Source organism: Hyperoodon ampullatus (genome assembly GCF_949752795.1).
Source record: "Hyperoodon ampullatus genome assembly, chromosome: 2".
Taxonomy (NCBI): Eukaryota; Metazoa; Chordata; class Mammalia; order Artiodactyla; family Ziphiidae; genus Hyperoodon; species Hyperoodon ampullatus.
In genome coordinates this window covers 81,502,812-81,529,537 of record NC_136915.1, presented here as the reverse complement: position 1 = coordinate 81,529,537, position 26,726 = coordinate 81,502,812, and the positions used below count along the sequence as shown (strand labels likewise).

At 37.6% G+C, this 26,726-nt stretch overlaps 1 protein-coding gene across 1 annotated transcript in view; it reads left to right on the top strand.

Moving 5' to 3' along the window:
• HFM1 (helicase for meiosis 1) overlaps positions 1–26,212 on the top strand; it is a gene marked incomplete at both ends in the record, with an annotated part of 130,655 nt that extends 104,443 nt beyond the window's left edge. The window contains 7 exons of the mRNA XM_079696572.1: positions 7,481–7,560; positions 8,566–8,672; positions 13,193–13,306; positions 14,371–14,461; positions 25,033–25,144; positions 25,237–25,391; positions 26,143–26,212. Of these exons, the coding sequence (XP_079552698.1) occupies positions 7,481–7,560; positions 8,566–8,672; positions 13,193–13,306; positions 14,371–14,461; positions 25,033–25,144; positions 25,237–25,391; positions 26,143–26,212 (729 nt within the window). The remainder of the gene's footprint in view (positions 1–7,480; positions 7,561–8,565; positions 8,673–13,192; positions 13,307–14,370; positions 14,462–25,032; positions 25,145–25,236; positions 25,392–26,142) is intronic.
• Between the last annotated feature and the right edge of the window lie 514 nt (positions 26,213–26,726).

The following is a 26,726-nucleotide window of genomic DNA, read 5'->3' as shown; positions in this document are numbered from 1 at the left end:
GTTCCATTGATCTATATTTCTGTTTCTGTGCCAGTACCATATTGTCTTGATTACTGTACCTTTGTAGTATAGTCTGAAGTCAGGGAGCCTGATTCCTCCAGCTCCACTTTTCTTTCTCAGGATTGCTTTGGCTATTCGGGGTCTTTTGTGTTTCCATACAAATTGTGAAATTTTTGGTTCTAGTTCTGTGAGAAATGCCATTGGTAGTTTGATAGGGATTGCACTGAATCTGTAGATTGCTTTGGGTAGTAGAGTCATTTTCACAATGTTGATTCTTCCAATCCCAGAACATGGTATATCTCTCCTTCTGTTTGTATCATCTTTAATTTCTTTCATCAGTGTCTTCTAGTTTCCTGCATACAGGTCCATGTCTCCTTTGGTAGGTTTATTCCTAGGTATTTTATTCTTTTTGTTAGAATGGTAAATGAGAGTGTTTCCTTAATTTCTCTTTCAGATTTTTCATCATTAGTGTATAGGAAGGCAAGAGATTTCTGTACATTAATTTTGTATCCTGCTACTTTACCAAATTCATTGATTAGCTCTAGTAGTTTTGTGGTAGAGTCTTTAGGATCCTCTATGTATAGTATCATGTCATCAGCAAACAGTGACAGCTTTACTTCATCTTTTCCGATTTAGATTCCTTTTATTTCTTTTTCTTCTCTGATTGCTGTCGCGAAAACTTCCAAAACTATGTTGAATAATAGTGGTGAGAGTGGACAACCCTGTCTCATTCCCAATCTTAGTGGAAATGGTCTCATTTTTTCACAATTGAGAATGATGTTGGCTGTGGGTTTGTCATATATGGCCTTTATTATGTTGAGGTAAGTTCCCTCTATGCCTACTTTCTTGAGGGTTTTTATCATAAATGGGTGTTGAATTTTGTCAAAAGCTTTTTCTGGGGCTTCCCTGTTGGCGCAAGTGGTTGAGAGTCCGCCTGCCGATGCAGGAGACACATGTTCGTGTCCCGGTCCAGGAAGATCCCACATGCCGTGGAGCAGCTGGGCCTGTGAGCCATGGTTGCTGAGCCTGCGTATCCGGAGCCTGTGCTGCGCAACGGGAGAGTCCACAACAGTGAGAGGCCCGCGTACCCCCCCAAAAAAATGCTTTTTCTGCCTCTATTGAGATGATCCTATGGTTTTTCTCCTTCAATTTGTTAATATAGAGTATCATGTTGAGTGATTTGCATATATTGAAGAATCCTTGCATTCCTGGGATAAACCCCACTTGATCATGGTGTATGATCCTTTTAATGTACTGTTGGATTCTCTTTGCTAGTATTTTGTTGAGGAGTTTTGCATCTATGTTCATCAGTGATATTGGCCTGTAGTTTTCTTTCTTTGTGACATCTTTGACTGGTTTTGGTATGAGGGTGATGGTGGCCTCGTAGAATGAGTTTGGGAGTGTTCCTCCCTCTGCTATATTTTGGAAGAGTTTGAGAAGGATAAGTGTTAGCTCTTCTCTAAATGTTTGATAGAATTCACCTGTGAAGCCATCTGGTCCTGGGCTTTTGTTTGTTGGAAGATTTTTAATCAGTTTCAATTTCAGTGCTTGTGATTGGTCTATTCATATTTTCTATTTCTTCCTGATTCAGTCTTGGCAGGTTGTGCATTTCTAAGAATTTGTGCATTTCTTCCAGGTTGTCCATTTTATTGGCATAGAGTTTCTTGTAGTAATCTCTCATGATCTTTTGTATTTCTGCAGTGTCAGTTGTTTCTTCTTTTTCATTTCTAATTCTATTGATTTGAGTCTTCTCCCTTTTTTTTCTTGATGAGTCTGGCTAATGGTTTATCATTTTGTTTATCTTCTCAAAGAACCAGCTTTTACTTTATTGATCTTTGCTATTTTTCCTTCATTTCTTTTTCATTTATTTCTGATCTGATCTTCATAATTTCTTTCCTTATGCTAACTTTGGGGTTTTTTTTGTTCTTCTTTCTCTAATTGCTTTAGGTGTAAGATTAGGTAGTTTATTTGAGATGTTTCTTGTTTCTTGAGGTAAGATTGTATTGATCTAAACTTCCCTCTTAGAACTGCTTTTGCTGCATCCCATCGGTTTTGGGTCGTCGTGCTTTCATTGTCATTTGTTTCTAGGTATTTTCTGATTTCCTCTTTGATTTCTTCAGTGATCTCTTGGTTATTAAGTAGTGTATTGTTTACCCTCCATATGTTTGTATTTTTTACCAATTTTTTCCTGTAATTGATATCTAGTCTCATAGCTTTGTGGTCAGAAAAGATACTTGATATTATTTCAATTTTCTTAACTTTACCAAGGCTTGATTTGTGACCCAAGATATGATCTATCCTGGAGAATGTTCCATGAGCATTTGAGAAGAAAATGTATTCTGTTGTTTTTGGATGGAATGTCCTATAAATATCAATTTAGTTCATCCTGTTTAACGTATCATTTAAAGTTTGTGTTTCCTTATTTATTTTCATTTTGGATGATCTGTCCATTGGTGAAAGTGAGGTGTTAAAGTCCGCTACTATGATTGTGTTACTGTCGATTTCCCCTTTTATGGCCGTTAGCATTTTCCTTATGTATTGAGGTGCTTCTATGTTGGGTACATAAATATTCACAATTGTTATATCTTCTTCTTCGACTGATCCCTTGATCATTATGTAGTGTCCTTCTTTGTTTCTTGTAATAGTCTTTATTTTAAAGTCTATTTTGTCTAATATGAGAATTACTACTCCAGCTTTCTTTGATTTCCGTTTGCATGGAATATCTTTTTCCATCTCCTCACTTTCAGTCTGTATGTGTTCCTAGGTCTGAAGTGGGTCTCTTGTAGACAGCATATATATAGATCTCATTTTTGTATCCATTCAGCCTGTGTATGTCTTTTGGTTTAAGCATTGAATCCATTTACATTTAAGGTAATTATCAATATGTATGTTCCTATTTCATTTTCTTAATTGTTTTGGGTTTGTTATTATAGGTCTTTTCCTTCTCTTGTGTTTCCTGCCTAGACAAGTTTCTTTAGCATTTGTTGTAGAGCTGGTTTGGTGGTGCTGAATTCTCTCAGCTTTTGCTTGTCTGTAAAGGTTTTAATTTCTCTGTCAAAGCTGAATGAGATCCTTGCTGGGTAGAGTAATCTTGGTTGTAGATTTTTCCCTTTCATCACTTTAAATATGTCTTGCCACTCCCTTCTGGCTTGCAGAGTTTTTGCTGAAAGATCAGCTGTTAACCTTATAGGGATTCGCTTGTATGTTGTTTTTCCTTTGCTGCTTTTAATATTTTTTCTTTGTATTTAATTTTTGATAGTGTGATTAATATGTGTCTTGGCATGTTTCTCCTTGCACTTTCTGTGCTTCCTGGACTTGATTGACTGTTTCCTTTCCCATATTAGGGAAGTTTTCAAGTATAATGTCTTCAAATATTTTCTCAGTCCCTTTCGTTTTCTCTTCTTCTTCTGGGACCCCTATAATTCGAATGTTGGTGCATTTAATGTTGTCCCAGAGGTCTCTGAGACTGTCCTCAATTCTTTTCATTCTTTTTTCTTTATTCTGCTCTGTGGTAGTTATTTCCACTATTTTATCTTCCAGGTCACTTATCCGTTCTTCTGCCTCAGTTATTTTGCTATTGAGTCCTTCTAGAGAATTTTTAATTTCATTTATTGTTGTTCATCTTGTTTGTTTGCTCTTTAGTTCTTCTAGGTCCTTGTTAAACGTGTCTTGTATTTTCCCCATTCTATTTCCAAGGTTTTGGATCATCTTTAGTATCATTACTCTGAATTCTTTTTCATGCAGACTGTCTATTCCCTCTTCATTTGTTTGGTATGGTGGCTTTTTACCTTGCTCTTTCATCTGCTGTGTGTTCCTCTGTCTTCTCATTTTGCTTAACTTACTGTGCTTGGGGTCTCCTTCTCACAGGCTGCAGGTTTGTAGTTCCCATTGTTTTTGGTGTCTGCCCCCAGTGGCTAAGGTTGGTTCAGTGGGTTGTGTTGGCTTCCTGGTGGAGTGAACTAGTGCCTGTGTTCTGGTGGATGAGGCTGGATATTGTCTTTCTGGTGGGTAGGACGGTGTCTGTTGGTGTGTTTTGGGGTATCTGTGACCTTATTATGATTTTAGGCAGCCTCTCTGCTAATGGGTTGTGCTGTATTCCTGTCTTGCTAGTTGCTTGGCATAGGGTGTCCAGCACTGTAGCTTGCTTGTCGTTGAGTAGAGCTGGGCTTTAGCATTGAGATGGAGATCTCTGTAAGAGCTTTTGCCATTAGATGTTACGTGGAGCTGAGAGGTCTCTGGTGGACCAATGTCCTGAACTCGACTCTCCCACCTCAGAGGCACAGGCTGACACCCGGCCAGAGCACCAAGACCCTCTCAGCCACAGAGCTCAGAAGAAAAGGGAGAAGAAAAGAAAGAAAGGAAGAAAAAAATAAAATAAAGTTATTAAAATAAACAATAATTATTAAAAATAAAAAAATTTTGAAGTAATAAAAAAGAAAAAGAAAAACAGAAAGAAAGAGGAGAGCAACCAAACCAAAAAACAAATCCACCAATGTTAACAAGCATTAAAAACTATACTAAAAAAGAAAAAACAAACAAAAAAAACCCAGACAGTCAGAACCCTAAGACAAATGGTGAAAGCAAAGCTATACAGACAAAATCACACAAAGAAACCATACACATACACACTCACAAAAAGAAAAAAAGGAAAAATATATATATATCTTTGCTCCCAAAGTCCACGGCCTCAATTTTGGGATGATTCGTTGTGTATTCAGGTATTCCACAGATGCAGGGTACCTCAAGTTGATTGTGGAGATTTAATCCACTGCTCCTGAGGCTGCTGGGAGAGATTTCCCTTTCTCTTCTTTGTTCACACAGCTCCCGGGGTTCATCTTTGGATTTGCCCCCCCCCATGTAAAGGTTGCTTGAGGGCGTCTGTTCTTCACTGAGACAGGACGGGGTTAAAGGAGCAGCTGATTCGGGGGGCTCTGGCTCGCTCAGGCCGTGGGGAGGAAGGGGTATGGAACGTGGGTCAAGCCTGCAGCGGCAGAGGCCAGTGTGACGTTCAACAGCCTGAGGCATGCCGTGCGTTCTCCTGGGGAAGTTGTCCCTGGATCACGGGACCCTGGCAGTGGCGGTCCGCACAGGCTCCCGGAGGGGAGGTGAGGATAGTGACCTGTGCTTGCACACAGGCTTCCTGGTTGCTAGCAGCAGCCTTAGCATTTTATGCCCGTCTCTGGTGTCTGCACTAATAGCCACAGCTCGTGCCCATCTCTGGAACTCGTTTAGGTGGTGTTTTGAATCCCCTCTCCTTGTGCACCCTGAAACAATGGTCTCTTGCCTCTTAGGCAGTTCCAGACTTTTTCCTGGACTCCCTCCTGGCTAGCTGTGGCGCACTAGCCCCCTTCAGGCTGTGTTCACGCAGCCAACCCCAGTCCTCTCCCTGGGATCTGACCTCCAAAACCCGAGCCTCAGCTCGCAGCCCCCGCCCGCCCCGGTGGGTGAGCAGACAAGCCTCCCGGGCTGGTGAGTGCTGGTCGGTACCGATCCTCTCTGCGGGAATCTCTCCTCTTTGCCCTGCGCACCCCTGTTGCTGCGCTCTCCTCAGTGGACCTGAAGCTCCCCCCCACCACCCCCAGTCTCCAGCAGTGAAGGGGCTTCCTACTGTGTGGAAACTTTTCCTCCTTCACGGCTCCCTCCCAGTGGTGCAGGTCCTGTCCCTATTCTTTTGTCTCTGTTTTTTCTTTTTTCTTTTGCCCCACCCAGGTACGTGGGGAATTTCTTGCCTTTTGGGAAGTTTGAGGTCTTCTGCCAACGTAGAGTAGGAGTTCTGTAGGGGTTGTTCCACATGTAGATGTATTTCTGATGTATTTGTGGGGAGGATGGTGATCTCCAAGTCTTACTCTTCCGCAATCTCGAAGGTCTCCTCTCTAGGTCTTTTATAAGAAAGAAGATTCTCAGTCATGAGGCTAAAACTAGGAGAATATTTGGAAACATGGAGAGTTTAGTTTGAAATGGCAACCACCTTTTCTGAGACAATAATTTTTTAGTATCCCAAGTTTTTCCTACCTTCTTTTTGTACTTGTTCCATATCATCCATCCTTCCCTTCCTCCCTCCCTCCCTCCCTCCCTCCCTCTTTCCTTCCCTCCCTCCCTCCCTTCCTTCCTTCCTTCCTTCCTTCCTTCCATATTCATTGAGCACCAAGAATATGCCAAGCACTATAGTAGGTGTGGAAGATCCAGTGATAAGACCGTTTTAGTGCCAGACCTCATAAAGCTTAGTTGAGTGAAGGATACAAATAAGTAAATAGGCTTTTTCAATACAGTGTGATGAGTGATTCTGTGACAGAAGTGTAAGATAACTTGAACTTATATAGAAAGTGCATTCACTCCACATTTGATAGGCCAGGAAAGGATTCCTAATAAACATGATTGAGACCTGAATGATATACGGGCATAAGCAAGTATGGAGAGGTGAGTACCAGAGTGGTGGTAAAGAGGGATAGAAAAGTATTTCAGATATAGAGAGTATGCAGTGGTTCAGAGCTGAGAAAGAGATAGAGATCTTTCTAAAAACTGAAGTAATACGGTATATCTGGAGTTCATTTACAAGTAGGAGGGTGGAGAAAGATAAGGCTGAAGAAGTAGGAGCTAGATCATGAAAACATTTTTGCTATTTTAAGGATTTGGATTTTATCCTGAAAGTTCTGGGAAATCACTGAAGGGCTTTAATCAGTGGCATGATTGGAACCGCATTTTATAAAGTTCACTCTAGATGCAATGTAGAGAATGCATTAGGGGATAATAGAAAAGGAACATAAGGACTCACTAGGGAGGTTTTGCAGTAGTCCAGGCAAGATGATGGCCTAGTCTAGTGTAGTGGCAGTAGCAATGGAGAGAAGTGGCTGGGTTTAAGATATCTTTCAGAGGTAGGAGCAACTACCTTGCTACTTATTGGTTATAAGGGGTGAAGTAGAAGGAATAAAGATGATGCCCTCCTGGCTCGAGCAACTGGAAAAAAAGTGGGGCCTCACTAGAGTAGAAACTCTAAATGGAAAACAAGTTTGGAGGAGTAGAGACATGATAAGTTCATTTGGGATATACTGAATTTAGAGGCCTACAATATGTCTAGGTAAAGATGTTCTATAGACAGTTGGATAATAGCTGTTTGAAAGTCAGGAGAGAGCTGAGCTAGAAAATCAAGAAAGAGAGCTAAGCTCAAATGTACAGAGAGCTATAGATTTGAGAGTCATTCATGTGTAGATGGTAATTGAAGCCATGGGAGTAAATGAGATCTATGATTGAGAATGAGTGAGAGTGAGAAGAGAAGAAGGCCTCGTGATGAAGAACCATGAAGAATATCAACATTTAAGAAGGGCCTGAGAAGGAGATTTGAGTTGAAAACTAGCTTGAGTTTCTCACAATTTAATGGTTTGGGGACTATATGTATCAGCAGGAATTTTGCTGTTTGGCTTATTTGTTAAAAGGTGTATTGATATGAAATTGATAGTTGAACTTGTTAATTTTTCATTAATAGATGCAGATGAATAAATCTCAAAGTGTGGACCTTAAAGAGTTTGGTTTTACTCGAAAACCTTCTCTTCCCAGTATATCAAGGTACAAATATAATGTTAATATCTGAGGTAAAATATTCATCATAAACTCTCTGTTCCTCCAAATAGTCATTTATTCAGAGAAAGATGGTTACTGGCTACCTTTGAATCACAGTAATCATTTAGTTCCATAATGAGGTAATTACATCGGGAGAGTTTTGTTATCTTTTACACCCTAAATTTATTTAGAACTGTGCAGTCATAAGGATACTTTAACATTGATCTAATCTGCTCTTTCCTGGAAAACTATCCATCCTATGTGTCATGCCCCCAGCCTGTCTCTGCCTTCTAAACTTAACAGATGACAAGAGTATACTTTAAAAAGAGAAGTCATGTTGGTGTATAAAGTCTAATATTTTCCATTTAGGGGCCCACTCTACATTAATAATACCTCAGATTTATAAAATACTTTATAATTTAAAAATTGCACTTCTGTGCATTCTTTCTTTTGACCTTAACAACAACCTGGCTCATAAACCAAGGTATTTTTATCCTATTATATAGATGAAATAACCAAAGCTCATATTCAGAGAGCCCTAGATGATAACTCAGCATTCTTTTCCTATTATGATACCTAAAAGGTAACAGTATATGTAATTTCCCTTCCAGATAAGGGCATTCTATATGCTGGGATGACATTTAATATACTTAACAACCCGTACAGAACAGCCGCTGACCAATCAGAATAGATGCCAAAACTACTTCACGAGATCCTAACTTTTCTTATCTAACTGAAAGAAGCATTAGAAATAAATTTTTAAGGCTACACACAAATAGCAGAAATCTACTCAATGGGAGAATGTAAAGATGACTAAGTGACCTAAGTAGTTGTCACTTCCATTAAACACCTATTGTTTTACCTTTTACTACTCAGGCTAGTACAGTTTATCATAGAAGTGTTGAGTGGCTGAACCAATTTTTTCCCATTTATATGAATAAGTAGTTTTCAAAGTCAGATTATTTTAATATTTTCTTTAACATTTTTATGGTTTTATTTATCTTTATAAAGGTCAGAATATTTAAACATACCCGAATTGCCTATAACGGAGCAGAGGTATCAGCATGAGATCTACACAAAAGGTCAACAACCAGAACCATCTGTATATCAAGACAAAGGTAAATTACTGTTGATATTGACTTGAGAGAGAAAATGGTTTCTCACTACTTTGGATTGACAAGCAATGTTATTGAAAAACCAAAATCTAAAATTATGATTATTAACTTGGCAACATTTTTCTCTTCAGTTATTGAAGCAGTTTCAAATTCTTAGGTCTGTTATTTCAGATGGTCTTGTTGTGTCTATCATAGATTCCTAAAAAATCTTTTCCTACATAGCATTGACTATTTTAATTTAAAAATAATACGAGGGGGCTTCCCTGGTGGCACAGTGGTTGAGAGTCGGCCTGCCGATGCAGGGGACACGGGTTCGTGCCCCGGTCTGGGAAGATCCCACATGCCGTGGAGCAGCTGGGCCCGTGAGCCATGGCCGCTGAGCCTGTGCGTCCGGAGCCTGTGCTGCGCAACGGGAGAGGCCACAACAGTGAGAGGCCCGCGTACTGCAAAAAAAAAAAAGAAGATAATATGAGGAAAAGCTGAGAATATAAAGGATCTTAGGATATGCAAAGTATTAAAATGCTGAACTATTTTATATGTCTTTAGAATTATTTGAAATAATTTCTTATTTATAAAATTAGTCCATTTTACAAAATAGCTGTGTGACCTTGGGAAAATTATTTAACCTCTTTGGGTGTTAGTCTTATCTTTAAAATTAAGGGATTAAATTGGGTGACCTTTAATATCTCGCCAGTTCTTAAACCTATGATTCTTACAATCTCTATGATATGTGAGACTATAACCTAGTTTGTGGGATATAGCTGGTTTGTAATATAGATTTGCTTTTTATCTGTGTCTGTCATTAAATTAAAGAGATAATGCATATAAATTCTTCAACTTTGGGCCTGGTTCATCATTTCTCCAGGTCCTGCCATTAATAGCACCATTTCTCTGGGTCATGCTACCATACTAATAGCAGTCTGTTAAAACATGTGAGAAATAATTCTGGCCACAGAGTTGTTTGTTCAAGTGGCTGTATGTAGAAATGGTAAACTTGGGATTTTCTAAAAACAATTAATTTCATGTGTGTGTTGTTTTTGACTTCTATTGCCACTCTTTCCTTCATTCTTTCACTCTACTGCTTTCTCTGACCATAATTTAAGGTCTTAGGTAGGCAAGGGCTGGAGTACCCATCACCCCTTATGACACCATGGCAGCCATTAGGCCCAATATCAGATCAAGAAAAATCCCCTGATCTTACCTAGACTATCAGAACATTTATCCAATTTGTTCAAAGCCTGAAAATATTATTACAACATGAACAGAAGGTGTAAGAGTGTCAACCCTCTTATTTTTATCTCTCTTCAACCTGTAGCCCTCTAACTTACTCCTTGTATGGCTGCTCTATTCCCTGCCCTTCTCCACACCAGAGTTTGTCCTTCCCTCTGTCTACTTTCATGTTGTCTTTAGTTTTTCTACTTTTGTTTCTTTCCCACCCACTATTCCAAATATGATTTGTATTATGATATAAAAGTCTCATCTAGATACTTTGAACCCCAATAATAACTGTATCCCTCTTTTACTGAATGCCCCCCCCCACCTTTTTTAAAGAAGCTGTATAATATAGTAGTTCAACTTACAGGATTTAGAGATTATCTGTCTAGGTTCAAATCCTAGCTCATTTAATAGTTGTATGACTTTTCATAGTATACTTACCCAGTTCATCTCAATTCCCTCACCTGGTTATATTTTAGGGATTTTAGGGTTAAATGAGATAATATATATAAAGCTCTTAGCATAATATCTGGTACTGTTATTAATAGTAATTGAGTATATTCATTATACTTTTTACACATTAGTCCTTGGTGGCAAAACATACTTAAAATGTATTCAAATACTGCTCTTAAGAATGTTTTAAGAAAAACATGGCAATTTTTATCATCTGTATTCCAGGTGCAAAAAGAGAAGAAGAAAAAATGTCAGAAATTATGAGAAAGCATGTTGAATTGTAAAATTTAAATTGTAAGGGACCTTTGTGCAATTTCTCATTTTACAATGAAAGAAGCCAAGGCTCAGAGATTAAATGACTTGCCCAAAATCACATATCTAATTAATAGCAGGGCTAGAAATAGATTCCATATCTCTTGATTCCCAGGCAATACCATTTCTATAAAATGAAATTGACTTTTAGTTATCAGTGGAGAATTGAAAATCAAACCTGTAATATACAAACTCTTTCAACTTTCCACCCCCCCCAACTATTATATTTCTCTGTTTCTGCACCCATCCATAACTCTCTATTTATTTTGAAAGAAGAATTATCTTTTCTTCTATTCAAAGTTTATCTCTCCACCTGTAATCATAATCTTTCCAATTCTGCCCCCTCTGGGTCTTTAGGAGACCAGTTATCTCTCTCCTCTTGCCCCTATTTTCAGTATCTTCTCCCTGTGGCCTCTTCCTTTTCAGCATATAAATATGCTCAAGTCTCTTCCTTCTTTAGCTGCCAGTCCCCATCTAGCCAGATGGTCTTCTTCTCTTTATATTTCCACTGCATTTTGTACCTACTTCTCTTTTCAGGACATAGCATACTGTGTATGTGTATCAAGGCACAAAAGTAGAATAATGTGTACTGGAGTTGTAGGTACAGTTGAAGGATAGAGAAGGATTTGGATAGTGAAGAAAAGGATAGAGGTTATTTAAAGTGAAGGAAACTCGCTTTAAATTTTACTGGAGCATTTTACTGGAGCAAGCTTCTACTAGCTTGTGAGATGATTATTAAATTCTGGGGCATCTTTCAGGCATTATTAAAGTTTAATTATATAAACTTTCAATTAAGTTATATTAAACACAAAGGTTATAAATATTAAAAACTAACCATTTCCTAATTATTCTACTACATTTTACTGTTATCTGTATTCTTGAAATTATTTGCATCAATATTTGTATCTGTATGGTGGAAATACTGTATAAAGGGGTGCTATTGTGCATTTCTTCCCAACTTTGCATTCAGTTACGTCACACTGGTAGCTTGAAATCAGTCATGGTGGGAATACTTATAGAATGGAAATCAGCAAACACTACAAATCAGGGCTTAACTTATTGTTTTGTTTATTTTAACTTATTGTTTTGTTTATTGTTTATACTTAAGAAAGTGATGGAGAAAATGATAGTAGTGCAGATTTAATTTATCAGTGTGTCATGTCTGTAGCCCTTACATTGTGGATAGCAAGAAAAATTGAAGGAATATTCATCTAGCATTTGAAAATTATTATCTAATTCAGCAAGGAAATTGCTTAAGGCTATGGGTGAATGAGTGAAATCCCAACATATGTCTTTATTGTTTTACTTTTATTAAAGTCAACAAAAATATCAATGTTCGAATTGACAAATGAATGTGAGAACTACATTCATTTATCAATTGCAACCATAGGTTGATACAGATACAAGAGTTTGGCAAAATTCAATGAAAACATTCAGTGATAATCAATTAGATATACGGAATTTACAGTTAAGCATGCTGTATATTTTATCATTATTTGTAAATTGTGTGCTATACATCCTTTACATATAATACATATATATGCATAAAATTTTTTGGAGAAGCAAGTTATTAAATATTTATTAACCACTGCTATGGAAAACTGCACAAGTAAAGGCATTTAGTCCCCATAACAATCATATGTATTAGGTACTATTATTTATTTATTTATTTATTTATTTATTTGGTTGTGTTGGGTCTTAGTTGCAGCAGGCAGGCTCCTTAGTTGTGGCTCGCCGGCTCCTTAGTTGTGGCATGCGAACTCTTAGTTGTGGCATGCATGTGGCATCTAGTTCCCAGACCAAGGATCGAACCCGGGCTCCTTGAATTGGGAGCGGGGAGTCTTAACCACCATGCCACCAGGGAAGTTCCATGTTAGGTACTATTATTATCCCCATTTTGCAGAGGAGAAAACTAGGCTCAGAGTTTAAATGACTTGTCTAAGATCATCCAACTAGTAAATGATAGAGGTAGAATTTTCACGCAGGTAGTCTGGCTCTAAACCCAGGCTATAAACAATGGATAACACTGAGGATATTTTAGCAGGAGAAAAATAACGATATATTTTCATAACAATACTCAAAATTAACTACTTGTAGGGAGAAGAGATGGGGGAGGAGGCCCATTTTAGAAGCTATTACAATCCAATCTTGGAGTAAGATTATTCTTAGGTAGGAATTAAGAGGGAAAATTAATTCTGTCTATGAGAATACCTTGAAAATTAAATTTAGTGCAGCAATCACTACATGTAATACAGTAAATAGAATTGTTGAATACAATACTCAGCAATGCTTTAGAACACTACTACTCAAGACCTCTGTTTAGTAGTTGAAAGATGTGTTTGATATGTCAATAGATAATGATGCTTAAGGTTTAAAAAGTGCCTATACTCATTTATACATACACATGACAGATTTTTCTAGACGGACCTATTCTACAACTTCAAATGAGAAAGCCCCTCAAACAATGCTGTTCAACAGAAATCTTAATGCATCTGAAAACCAGGATTTGACAGATGCAGTTAAAAGGAATTCTTCATTTTCAGAAGTTTTGAATGTGAACTTTGAATTGGGAAATGAAGTTTGGGATGATTTTGATGATGAAAACTTAATAGAAGTTACTAGCTTTTCAGCTGATACTGAGAAGACAAAAACATCAGGTAAATAGCATGAAATATATTTCATTTGTATGTATGTATTTTTGTATATATGTGTGGAGAGATATTGTATTTGAAATATATGTTAGAATGAAATAATTTTATGAGAAATTATTTGAATATTTTTCAGTTAAGCTTTTGGGACTAATTTTCTTTGTCTTTTTTGTGTGCTTGCTTAATTAGTTTCAGTTTGTTAAGATTATAATTTTTAGCAAAAGTAAAATTTGACCCTCCCACAAATAACATTTCCTATCCCTAGGGACAGAGGTCAAGGTTATTCCATGATGATGATATAGCAAATGAGCTTTTTTCTATTCTATTGCTCCTTATCTTGTTAAAGGCTCTACTCAAATTCAGATTGTTTATCGAATTTTCCCTCATAAAACAGACTATCCTGCTCTCCATTTTAAGATCTCACGTAGTCTGGTAATGTTTGTGAAAAACAAAAATGTTCCAATTTAAAAAATATTCTTTTTTCACATGCTAGCAAAAAACATAAAAAGATAACTTTTATTTCTAGTAGAAATATTGACTTTTCAAGTATAAATAAATAACAGGAAAAGATTAGTTTCTCTTGTATTAGATATTGTATTTAAATCATATACAATCCAAAAATAATGGGACTAGGCCTTTGAGTTACTGGTGAATTCACTCTATTTCACCAAACCAGAGAAGTGAAAATCTAGGTAAGTATAGACAAGATAGGGAGATGGAGATACTCTTTCCCAGGATGGCTGACAGATGGAAATCAGTCCCTTGCAGACCATTGAAAATATTGAATGGACTTCGACTTGATCATTTACATGGCTTAAAAATAAATAAATAAATAAATGATAGTGGTTGGGGACCTTTTAATATAGTGACTAATACTCTAACCTATGTGTTTTGTAGTTTTACTCTCTTAGCTTCCCTCCTTTGTTTTGTCTATGCACATTAAATTTGATTATTGAGAAGAATTTTCCATTCTCTCCTTAACCAGATCATATCTGTTTGGAGAGATATTCTACTCTAGAATAGAATACAGATATTCTATTCGATATATTTCAAAATGTTATCTCTTTACCTAGGATTTGGAAACACTTTGAGTTCAAGAACCAGGGAAAGTAAGCTACCCTTCCAAGAATCAAAAAGCAAATTCCAAAGAGAAATGTCAAACAGGCAAGTTTTAGAACTTTATTTTCAAATCAAAAAGCAAATTCCAAAGAGAAATGTCAAACAGGCAAGTTTTAGAACTTTATTTTCAAATACTTACAACTTTATATCCTTCTGACATGTAAGTGGAGATGGGGGTCAAGTCATTAGATGTCAGAGAAGCAATAGGGTATTAGCCAACTTAAAGCCTCTTAACCTTATAGCTGTGTTTCTCAAAGTGCTGTTGTCAGACCACCTAAAAATCAAAATTACCCAGCGGTGCACATTAAAAATGCACATTCCTGGGCCCCATGCTAGACTTACTGAATCATGGTCTCTGGGGCTGGAGCTGAGGAATCTTCACTTTTTATAAGATGTGAAAACTGAATAGGAGTTTGACAGGTAGAAAAGAGGAGACTAAGGCATTCCAGGTAGAAGAGTACATGTAAAGGGATAAGGCTTGAAAAGGCATCCCATGCTCAAGGGTCAGTAAAGTGTGGTCTATGTAGCCATAGAATTAAGGCTGAGATTGCTGAGGTCTGTGAGGGGCCATGAATGCCATATTTAGATACCTGTGCTGTATCCAGTATGTCAGGGGTCACAAGCTCAAACTGCCTTTGGGATTTCATGGGCCAAGGTTAACTGTAGAGTGTCCCATCTAAAGGGAATAATCACTACTCAGCTCCAACCAGTTGTTGCTGTACAGGAAATGTGAGTCTAGTGTTGTCAGATATCCTGATTTTTCAAAAAGCTAAGATCTAAAATTTATGTGACATCTCCTGACTTTTAAATTTTTTTTAACATCTTTATTGGAGTATAATTGCTTTACAATTGTGTGTTAGTTTCTGCTTTATAACAAAGTGAATCAGTTATACATATACATATGTCCCCGTATTTCTTCCCTCTTGCATCTCTGTCCCTCCCACCCTCCTTATCCCACCCCTCTAGATGGTCACAAAGCACCGAGCTGATCTCCTTGTGCTATGCGGCTGCTTCCCACTAGCTATTTTACGTTTGGTAGTGTATATATGTCCATGCCACTCTCTAACTTTGTCCCAGCTTACCCTTCCCCCTCCTCATATCCTCAAGTCCATTCTCTAGTAGGTCTGTATCTTTATTCCCATCTTGCCCCTAGGATATTCATGAACATTTTTTTTTAGAGTCCATATATATGTGTTAGCATACGGTATTTGTTTTTCTCTTTTTGACTTACTTCACTCTGTATGACAGACACTAAGTCCATCCACCTCACTACAAATAACTCAGTTTCATTCCTTTTTATGGCTGAGTAATATTCCATTGTATATATGTGCCACATCTTCTTTATCCATTCATCTATTGATGGACACTTGGGTTGCTTCCATGTTCTGGCTACTGTAAACAGGGCTGCAATGAACATTTTGGTACATGACTCTTTTTGAATTATGGTTTACTCAGGGTATATGCCCAGTAGTGGGATTGCTGAGTCATATGGTAGTTCTATTTTTAGTTTTTTAAGGAACGTCCATACTGCTCTCCATAGTGGCTGTATCAATTTACATTCCCTCCAACAGTGCAAGAGGGTTCCCTTTTCTGCACACCCTGTCCAGCATTTATTGTTTGTAGATTTTTTGATGATGGCCATTCTGACTGGCATGAGATGATATCTCATTGTAGGTTTTTTTTTTTTTTTTTTTTTTTTTTGTGGTACGCGGGCCTCTCACTGTTGTGGCCTCTCCCGTTACAGAGCATAGGCTCTGGATGCACAGGCTCAGAGGCCATGGCTCACGGGCCCAGCCGCTCCGCGGCATGTGGGATCTTCCCGGACCGGGGCACGAACCCGTTTTCCCTGCATCGGCAGGCGGGCTCTCAACCACTGCACCACCAGGGAAGCCCTCATTGTAGTTTTGATTTGCATTTCTCTAATGATTAATGATGTTGAGCATTCTTTCGTGTGTCTGTTGGCAATCTGTATGTCTTCTTTGGAGAAATGTCTATTTAGGTCTTCTGCCCATTTTTGGATTGGGTTGTTTGTTTTTTTAATGTTGAGCTGCATGAGCTGCTTGTAAAATTTGGTGATTAATCCTTTGTCAGTTGCTTCATTTGCAAATATTTCTCCCATTCTGAGGGTTGTCTTTTCATCTTGTTTATGGTTTCCTTTGCTGCGCAAAAGCTTTCAAATTTCATTAGGTCCCATTTGTTTATTTATTTTATTTCCATTTCTCTAGGAGGTGGGTCAAAAAGGATCTTGCTGTGATTTATGTCATAGAGTCTTCTGCCTCTGTTTTCCTCTAAGACTTTGATGGTGTCTGGCCTTACATTTAGGTCTTTAATCCATTTTGAGTTTATTTTTGTGTATGGCGTTAGGAAGTGTTCTAATTTCATCCTTTTACATGTAGCGGTCCAGTTTTCCCAGCACCACTTATTAAAGAGGCTGTCTTTTCTCCACTGTATATTCTTGCCTCCTTTATCAAAGATAAGGTGACCATATGTGCGTGGTTTTATCTCTCGGCTTTCTATCCTGTTCCATTGATCTATATTTGTTTCTGTGCCAGTACCATATTGTCTTGATTACTGTACCTTTGTAGTATAGTCTGAAGTCAGGGAGCCTGATTCCTCCAGCTCCGTTTTTCTGTCTTAAGATTGCTTTGGCTATTCCGGGTCTTTTGTGTTTCCACACAAATTATGAAATTTTTTGTTCTAGTTCTGTGAAAAATGCCAGTTGTAGTTTGATAGGGATTGCATTGAATCTGTAGATTGCTTTGGGTAGTAGAGTCATTTTCACAATGTTCATTCTTCCAATCCAAGAACATGGTATATCTCTCCATCTATTTGTATCACCTTTAATTTCTTTCACCAGTGTCTTATAGTTTTCTGCATACAGGTCTTTTGTCTCCTTAGGTAGGTTTATTCCTAGGTATTTTATTCTTTTTGTTGCAATGGTAAATGGGAGTGTTTCCTTAATTTCTCTTTAAGATTTTTCCTCATTAGTGAATAGGAATGCAAGAGATTTCTGTGCATTAATTTTGTATCCTGCTACTTTACCAAATTCATTGATTAGCTCTAGTAGTTTTCTGGTAGCATCTTTAGGATTCTCTATGTATAGTATCATGTCATCTGCAAACAGTGACAGCTTTACTTATTCTTTTCCAATTTGGATTCCTTTTATTTCCTTTTCTTCTCTGATTGCTATGGCTAAAACTTCCAAAATTATGTTGAATAATAGTGGTGAGAGTGGGCAGCCTTGTCTTGTTACTGATCTTAGTAGAAATGGTTTCAGTTTTTCACCATTGAGGATGATGTTGAGTGCATTTTTCATATATGGCCTTTATTATGTTGAGGAAAGTTCCCTCTATGCCTACTTTCTGGAGGGTTTTTATCATAAATGGATATTGAATTTTGTTGAAAGCTTTTTGTGCATCTATTGAGATGATCATATGATTTTTCTCCTTCAATTTCTTAATATGGTGTATCATGTTGATTGATTTGCATATATTGAAGAATCCTTGCATTCCTGGGATAAACCCCACTTGATCATAGTGTATTATCCTTTCAGTGTGCTGTTGGATTCTGTTTGCTAGTATTTTGTTGAGGATTTTTGCGTATATGTTCATCAGTGATATTGGCCTGTAGTTTTCTTTCCTTGTGACATCTTTGTCTGGTTATGGTATCAGAGTGAAGGTGTTTGGGAGTGTTCCTACCTCTGCTATATTTTGGAAGAGTTTGAGAAGGATAGGTGTTAGCTCTTCTCTAAATGTTTGATAGAATTCTCCTGTGAAGCCATCTGGTCCTGGGCTCTTGTTTGTTGGAAGATTTTTTTTTTTTTTTTGCAGTACACGGCCTCTCACTGTTGTGTCCTCTCCAGTTGTGGAACACAGGCTCTGGACGTGCAGGCTCAGCGACCATGGCTCACGGGCCCAGCCGCTCCGTGGCATGTGGAATCTTCACAGACCGGGGCACGAACCTGTGTCCCCTGCATCAGCAGGCGGACTCTCAACCAGTGTGCCACCAGGGAAGCCCCTTGTTGGAAGATATTTTAATCACAGTTTCAATTTCAGTGCTTATGATTGGTCTATTTATATTTCTATTTCTTCCTGGTTCAGTCTCGGGAGGTTGTGCGTATCTAAGAATTTGTCCATTTCTTCCAGTTTATCCTTTTTATTGGCATACAATTGCTTGTAGTGATCTCTCATGATCCTTTGTATTTCTGCAGTGTCAGTTGTTACTTCTCCTTTTTCATTTCTCATTCTATTGATTTGAGTCTTCTCCCTTTTTTTCTTGATGAGTTTGGCTAATGGTTTATCAATTGTGTTAATCTTCTCAAAGAACCAGCTTTTAGTTTTATTGATCTTTGCTACTGATTTCTTCATTTATTTTTCATTTATTTCTGATCTGATCTTTATGATTTCTTTCCTTCTGCTAATTTTGAAGGTTGTTGTTCTTCTTTCTCTAATTACTTTAGGTGTAAGTTTAGGTTGTTTATTTGAGATGTTTCATGTTTGTTAAGGTAAGATTATATTGCTATAAACGTCCCTCTTAGAACTGCTTTTCCTGCATCCCATAGGTTTTGGGTGTTATGTTTTCATTGTCATTTGTTTCTAGGTATTTTTTTATTTCCTCTTTGATATCTTCAGTGATCTCTTGGTTATTAAGTAGTGTGTTGTTTAGCCTCCACGTGTTTGTATTTCTTACAGATTTTTTCGTGTAATTGATATCTAGTCGCACAGTGCTGTGGTCAGAAAAGATACTTGATACCATTTCAATTTTATTAAATTTACCAAGGCTTGATTTGTGACCCAAGATATGATCTATCCTGGAGAATGTTCCATGAGCACTTGAGAAGAATATGTATTCTATTGTTTTTGGATGGAATGTCCTATAAATATCGATTCAGTCCATCTTGTTTAATGTATCATTTAAAGCTTGTTTTTCCATATTTATTTTCATTTTGGATGATCTGTCCATTGGTGAAAATGAGGTGTTAAAGTGCCCTACTATGATTGTGTTACTGTCGATTTCCCCTTTTATGGCTGTTAGCATTTCCCTGATGTATTGAGGTGCTCCTATGTTGGGTGCATAAATATTTACAATTGTTATATCTTCTTCTTGGATTGATCCCTTGATCATTATGTAGTGTCCTTCTTTGTCTTTTGCAATAGTCTTTATTTTAAAATCTATTTTGTCTGATATGAGAATTGCTACTCCAGCTTTCTTTTGATTTCTATTTGCATGGAATATCTTTTTCCATCCCCTTACTTTCAGTCTGTATGTGTCCCTAGGTGTGAAGTGGGTCTCTTGTAGACAGCATATATATGGGTCTTGTTTTTGTATCCATTCAGCCAATCTATGTCTTTGGTTGGAGCATTTATTCCTTTACATTTAAGGTAATTATCGATATGTATGTTTCTATTACTATTGTCTTAATTGTTTTGGGTTTGTTATTATAGGTCTTTTCCTTCTCTTTTGTTTCCTGCCTAGAGAAGTTCCTTTAGCATTTGTTGTAGAGCTGGTTTGGTGGTGCTGAATTCTCTCAGCTTTTGCTTGTCTGTAAAGCTTTTAATTTCTCCAGCAAGTCTGAATGAGATCCTTGCTGGGTAGAGTAATCTTGGTTGTAGGTTTTTCTCCTTTATCACTTTAAATATGTCCTGCCACTCCCTTCTGGCCTGCAGAGTTTCTGCTGAAAGATCAGCTGTTAACCTTATGGGGATTCCCTTATGTTTTATTTGTTGTTTTTCCCTTGCTGCTTTTAATATTTGTTCTTTGTATTTAATTTTTGATAGTTTGATTAATATGTGTCTTGGCGTGTTTCTCCTTGGATTTATCCTGTATGGGACTCTCTGTGCTTCCTGGAGTTGATTGACTATTTCCTTTCCCATATTAGGGAAGTTTTCAAGTATAATGTCTTCAAATATTTTCTCAGTCCCTTTCTTTTTCTCTGCTTCTTCTGGGACCCGTATAATTCGAATGTTGGTGCATTTAATGTTGTCCCAGAGGTCTCTGAGACTGTCCTCAATTCTTTTCATTCATTTTTCTTTATTCTGCTCTGTGGTAGTTATTTCCACTATTTTATCTTCCAGGTCACTTATCCATTCTTCTGCCTCAGTTATTCTGCTATTGATCCCTTCTAGAGAATTTTTAATATCATTTATTGTTTTGTTCATCACTGTTTGTTTTCTCTTTACTTCTTCTAAGTCCTTGTTAAACGTTTCTTGTATTTTCTCCATTCTATTTGCAAGATTTTGGATCATCTTTACTATCATTACTCTGAATTCTTTTTCAGGTAGACTGCCTATTTCCGCTTCATTTGTTAGGTCTGGTGGGTTTTTGCCTTGCTCCTTCATCTGCTGTGTGTTTCTCTGTGTTCTCATTTTGCTTAACTTACTGTGGTTGGGGTCTTCTTTTTGCAGACTGCAGGGTCGTAGTTCCCATTGTTTTTGGTGTCTGTCCCCAGTGGCTAAGGTTGGTTCAGTGGGTTGTGTAGGCTTCCTGGTAGAGGGGACTAGTGCCTGTGTTCTGATGGATGAGGCTGGATGTTGTCTTTCTGTTGGGCACATCCACGTCTGGTGGTGTGTTTTGGGGTGTCTGTGGCTTTATTATGATTTTAGGCAGCCTCTCTGCTAATGGATGCGGTTTTGTTTCTGTCTTGCTAGTTGTTAGGCATAGGGTGTCCAGCATTGTAGCTTTCTGGTTGTTGAGTGGAGCTGGGTCTTGGCGCTGAGATGGAGATCTCTGGGAGATTTTTGCTGTTTGATATTACGTGGAGCTGGGAGGTCTCTTGTGCAGCAACGTCCTGAACTCGGCTCTCCCACCTCAGTGACACAGCCCTGACGCCTGGCTGTAACACCAAGAGCCTGTCCTCCACACGGCTCAGAATAAAAGGGAGAAAAAAAAAAAAGAAGGAAAGAAAGAAGATAAAATAAAATAAAATAAAATAGTTATTAAAATAAAAAATAATTATTAAGAAAAAAAAATTATGTATTAAAAAAATGAAAACGGACAGACAGAACCCTAGGACAAATGGTAAAAGCAAAGCTATACAGACAAAATCACACAGGGAAGCATACACATACACACTCACAAAAAGAAAAAGCGAAAAAGAAATATATATCGTTGCTCCCAAAGTCCACCTCCTCAATTTGGGATGATTCGTTGTCTATTCATGTATTCCACAAATGCAGGGTACATGAAGTTGATTGTGGAGATTTAATCCGCTGTTTCTGAGGCTGCTGGGAGAGATTTCCCTTTCTTTGTTCGCACAGCTCCTGGTGTTCAGCTTTGGATTTGGACCCACCTCTGCATGTAGGTTCCCTGAGGGCGATGGTTCTTGGCTCAGACAGGACGGGGTTAAAGGAGCAGCTGATTCGGGGGCTCTGGCTCACTCAGCCCGGAGGGAGGGAGGCGTACGGATGCAGGGCGACCTGTGGTGGCAGAGGCTGGTGTGACGTTGCACCAGCCTGAGACGCGCCATGCATTCTCACAGGGAAGTTGTCCCTGGATCCCGGGACCCTGGCAGTAGCGGGCTGCACAGGCTCCTGGGAGGGGTGGTGTGGACAGTGACTTGTGCTTGCACACAGGCTTCTTGGTGGCGCAGCAGCAGCCTTAGTGTCTCGTGCCCGTCTCTGGGGTCCACGCTGATAGCCGCGGCTCGTGCCCGTCTCTGGAGTTCCTTTAAGTGATGCTCTTAATCCCCTCTCCTCGTGCACCAGGAAACAAAGAGGCAAGAAAAAGTCTCTTGCCTCTTCGGCAGCTCCAGACCTTTTCCCCAGACTCCCTCCTGGCTAGCCGTGACGCAGTAGCCCTCTTAGGCTGTGTTCACGCAGCCAACCTCTAGTCCTCTCCCTGGGATCCGACCTCGGAAGCCCCAGCCTCAGCTCCCAGCCTCCGCCTGCCCCGGCGGGTGAGCAGACAAGCCTCTCGGGCTGGTGAGTGCTGGTCGGCACCGATCCTCTGTGCGGGAATCTCTCCGCTTTGCCCTCCGCACCCCTGTTGCTGTGCTCTCCTCCGTGGCTCTGAAGCTTACCCCGTCCGACACCCGCAGTCTCCACCCACAAAGGGGCTTCCTAGTGTGTGGAAACCTTTCCTCCTTCACAGCTCCATCCCACTGGTGCAGGTCCCATCCCTATCCTTTTGTCTCTGCTTTTTCTTTTTTCTTTTGCCCTACCCAGGTACGTGGGGAGTTTCTTGCCTTTTGGGAGGTCTGAGGTCTTTTACCAGCGTTCAGTAGGTGTTCTGTAGGAGTTGTTCCACGTGTAGATGTATTTCTGATGTATTTGTGGGGAGGAAGGTGATCTCCACATCTCACTCTTCCGCCATCTTGAAGCTCTCCTGCCTTTTATATTTTGACAACTAATTTTTTTAAATGTGATATGGTCTGCAGCACCCTCTCTCCAAAAAATAATAATAATGCTTGTAGACTGTATGTAGCCTAGAGGCCTCTAGTTTTTGATCTCCATAGTGAGCAGTGAGGGCCCATCCAAAATATTTAAGCACAGTTTATATAATTTAATCAGAAAAAATCATTCTAGCAGTGATATCTAGAATGATTTGTAGAGGGTGGGACCAGCAGTGGCATGGAGGCCAATGAGAAAGGCAGGCTATGATGAGGCCTCAACGAGGGTAGAGGTGATGGAAACTGAGAGATAGAATTGGATTTTTCAAATAGTTCATAGATAACACAGATTAGATTTAGCAATTGCTAGAATATGGTAGTAAAGGAAGAGGGAAGAATAAATGGCAAGTGGGTAGACTGAGGTATTATCTGAGAATATAGAACATAGACGTTTGGGAAAAAAATAATAACTTTAGAAATGTTCAACTTAAAGTATCTTTTTTAAAATTTTTATTTTATTTTTTATACAGCAGGTTCTTATTAGTTATCTATTTTATACATATTAGTGTATATATATTAATCTCAATCTCCCAATTCATCACACCAACACCACTGCCCATCCCTGCAACTTATAGTATCTTTGTAGAAATGTAAAATGCATTTGGATATTGGACCTGATTAGAACTCAAGGAAGAGAAATTATAGCCAGAGCCAAAACTTTCCTGCAGAGAAGAAACACTGATAACTTTTTATTCATGGTCCAGTTTTCTACTTAAGGATTATTTATGTCTCCTGCTTTAAAAAATTTTTAAATTCGTGGTGTCTTTTGAAACTTTTGCTATTATTTAGTCATTTTACTGAACATTAGTATCAACATCACAGAATCATAGATTTCAGAGAATTCCAGAGTTGAAGGGGGCTTAATTTAAATGTCATTTAGTCTCCCCACCACTGGATCCTTGAATAACCATCCAACATCACTGGCAAGTAATCATGCTATTTCTACCAAGACAACTCCAGTGTCCAGGAGCTTATTCACTCTTCAGTATTTGTTCCATGTTTGGATCTCTCAGATCACTCAATAGCTTTTAAAAATATTTGCCTAAAATTTGTTTTTTTATCATTTCCATTCATTGCTTCTAACTGAGTCATACGGAATAAACAGATTGGAAACATCAAAGTGGAACAAAGCTGGGGGTATAGAGAAAATAGGCAAATCACAAGCAGGAAGATAACAAGGCATATGAACAGTTTTGTGCACCACACTTTTAGAAAACTACAAATAATTTTGGGAGAGTTTAGAAGTGACCAACAGAAGATAAGTGGGTTTAAAAAGGAATCCTATCAAGAAACCTCTGAGAAACCGGTGCCAGAAGTTGCTGCTAGGAAGAAGGCCTGTGGGATTTGAGGGTCTGAGATGAAAAGGAAACACATGCTTTTCCTTTCATACCCTTTTTACTATTTTAATTCCTTGCCATTCATCAGAGATAAAGAGATTCAGTTCTTATCAATATATGTGATTCTTCCCTACCCATATCTACTGTTTATTGCTCCTTGTATGACTGTCACATTTTAGCCTGTGTCAGCTTAAATTGTCTCCTCCTCATAGCGGCATCCATGACCACCTTTTTAAAGTGGGTTTGTGCCTCCACACTGTTATTTCCTATAATATTACTCATTTTATTTCTTTCATATCACTTCAGGATCTATAATTATATTTATTGTTTATTCATTGTCTGTCCCTCTATAGATGATAACCACCTGAGGATGTGTTTACTATTTGATACTTAGCTCCTAGTATAATGTCTGGCATACACTAGTGAATAATAAATGTTTTTTAATGAATTAATTTAATACAAAAAATTAAAGGTGAATTCTAGTATACAGTTATACATGAACAGATAGGTAGAGATGTCTGTCTACAGTGAGACCAGAATAGGGAAAGGAGACTAAAAGTTAAGCAAGTGGGATTTAGAAAAGATTTACAAACTGCTAGATGATAGATGATTAAGCATAAGACAATTTTAATGAAAATTGTTGAATGATTATTTCTGTAGGCCTTTAAAAGTAGTATTCTTATTTTATTTGGACTATATAAGTTGTTGTTTTGTCTAAAAGAAAGGAGATACACCAAGTTCTCCATGAGTCTAAGAAATGGAGCATTAATTTTGGGGTTGATAAATATGATAAACTCTAATCATATTTTCCAAAGAATCACTGTTGATCTAAATTAGAATGGTTTGTTTCTCTTATTTGCTGTATTTTATAAATAATTCACTTTGATTTTTAGTTTTGTTTCATCACATGGGAAGCCAGATATTTATTTATCAAATTCTGCTATGTCCAAGTTTGCTGCATCCTCCATGACAAAATTACCTCAACAAGCTGGAAATGCAAGTATTATAAGAAGAAGCACTTCTTTGTTTTTCTTTTAAATACCACCTGAATAGTTAAACCTTCAATGATTGCTAATTTTTTTAACCTCAAAATATAGGTCCATTTACAAGAAATAAAACAACAAAGTCTGTCGCCAGAGATTGAAAAGGTGTGCTTTACTCACCCTGAAAAAATATCAAGCTCTTCAAATTTTGTTAAGAAAGTGGATTGCTTTATTAGAAACAGTGAACATAAAAAGGAGATTGATTCCAGGTAAGAACTCTTTAAAAATATTTTGAAACTACACTAGTAAAAACTTTTTACAAAGAAGTTCAGTATTCCTTTTCCCTTGTTTCATTTTAAAGATCAGAACCTAAATGTTTTATTTACTTAAAGACATTAAAATTTTAGACCACTGGTGACCTAAGCTCCTTAAGATAATTCAAAATATCAAATATCTCGATTTTTGAGAACCCATATATTTGATGCTAGTAATTAAAACATTATATTATGTTGATAAACTTTTTTTTACTGATTTGAATACACTATGTTGATAATATAAAGTGTAAGGTCACTTGAGAAATGAGATCAGCTAATTTTTTTAACATTCAAGTTGTATTTTAGCCACCAAGTTCTGTTACAATTCTACAGATTCAAAGAGAAACTCAGACTAAGTCTAATCAGTGCTCCAACTGCTGGTCATTTTTATGGGTAACTCTAGCAGTTTCACTCTCCTTGAATAGTCAAGGTTTATAGACCTGTTGACACTGATTAAATGGCATTACTTTCCAATATGTTTAAAGAAATATCTAAGATACTTGTCTCTACCTTTCACAGTTTATGAACTCTTAATTTGCCCCAGACTTTTTACAAGGTTATGCACATTGAAATTTGTTTAATAAATTAACCTCTCAGCAATCTTCAAGTTTATCCATTTTATATTTATTATTATATTATTTATTGTAAATTTAAAAATAAATTGTGTTACAAAAATAGTTATTTTTACGTTTGCTTTTTCCTCCAGTTGGTATCATCCTGATGATGAAGCTGATGAAATGAAGTCTTTTCTGGGAATATTTGATGGTATTTTCTAAAACAATCAGACAAAAATGCTTTTTATATTAATAAGACAAAGTATTAAAGACACCTAATTACAAAGCATGATTTTTATTTTTAAAAAGTAGTTCATTCTTGTTCAGAATTTTTTTCTCTTGGATTTGACTAGCTTTGTTGATTCTTTTGCAACAAAATATTTGGACTGATTTTTTTCCCCATCATATTGATAACTTCATGAAAAGCACTTTTGCAGTGGCTTTGTTTCATAAGTTGATAATTGTTTCATTTAGAAATAATTATTGGTTATTAGTTGTGTTTTGACGGAGACCAATTTTATATTTTCTTAACAAGAAGAAAGGTATTCTGAAAGCAAAATGATGGTAGGTCAGTGAATCTATCGATTTTTCACCATTATTATTTTGTTTTACTAAAGATTTTTAAGAATCCAATGGCTGTCTGAACCTATTGTTATATCATTTCAAGCAACAATAAATGAAACATTAATCAATATAGACTGTTTAACTTGTTTCTTAATGTGAAAAATTATAAAAC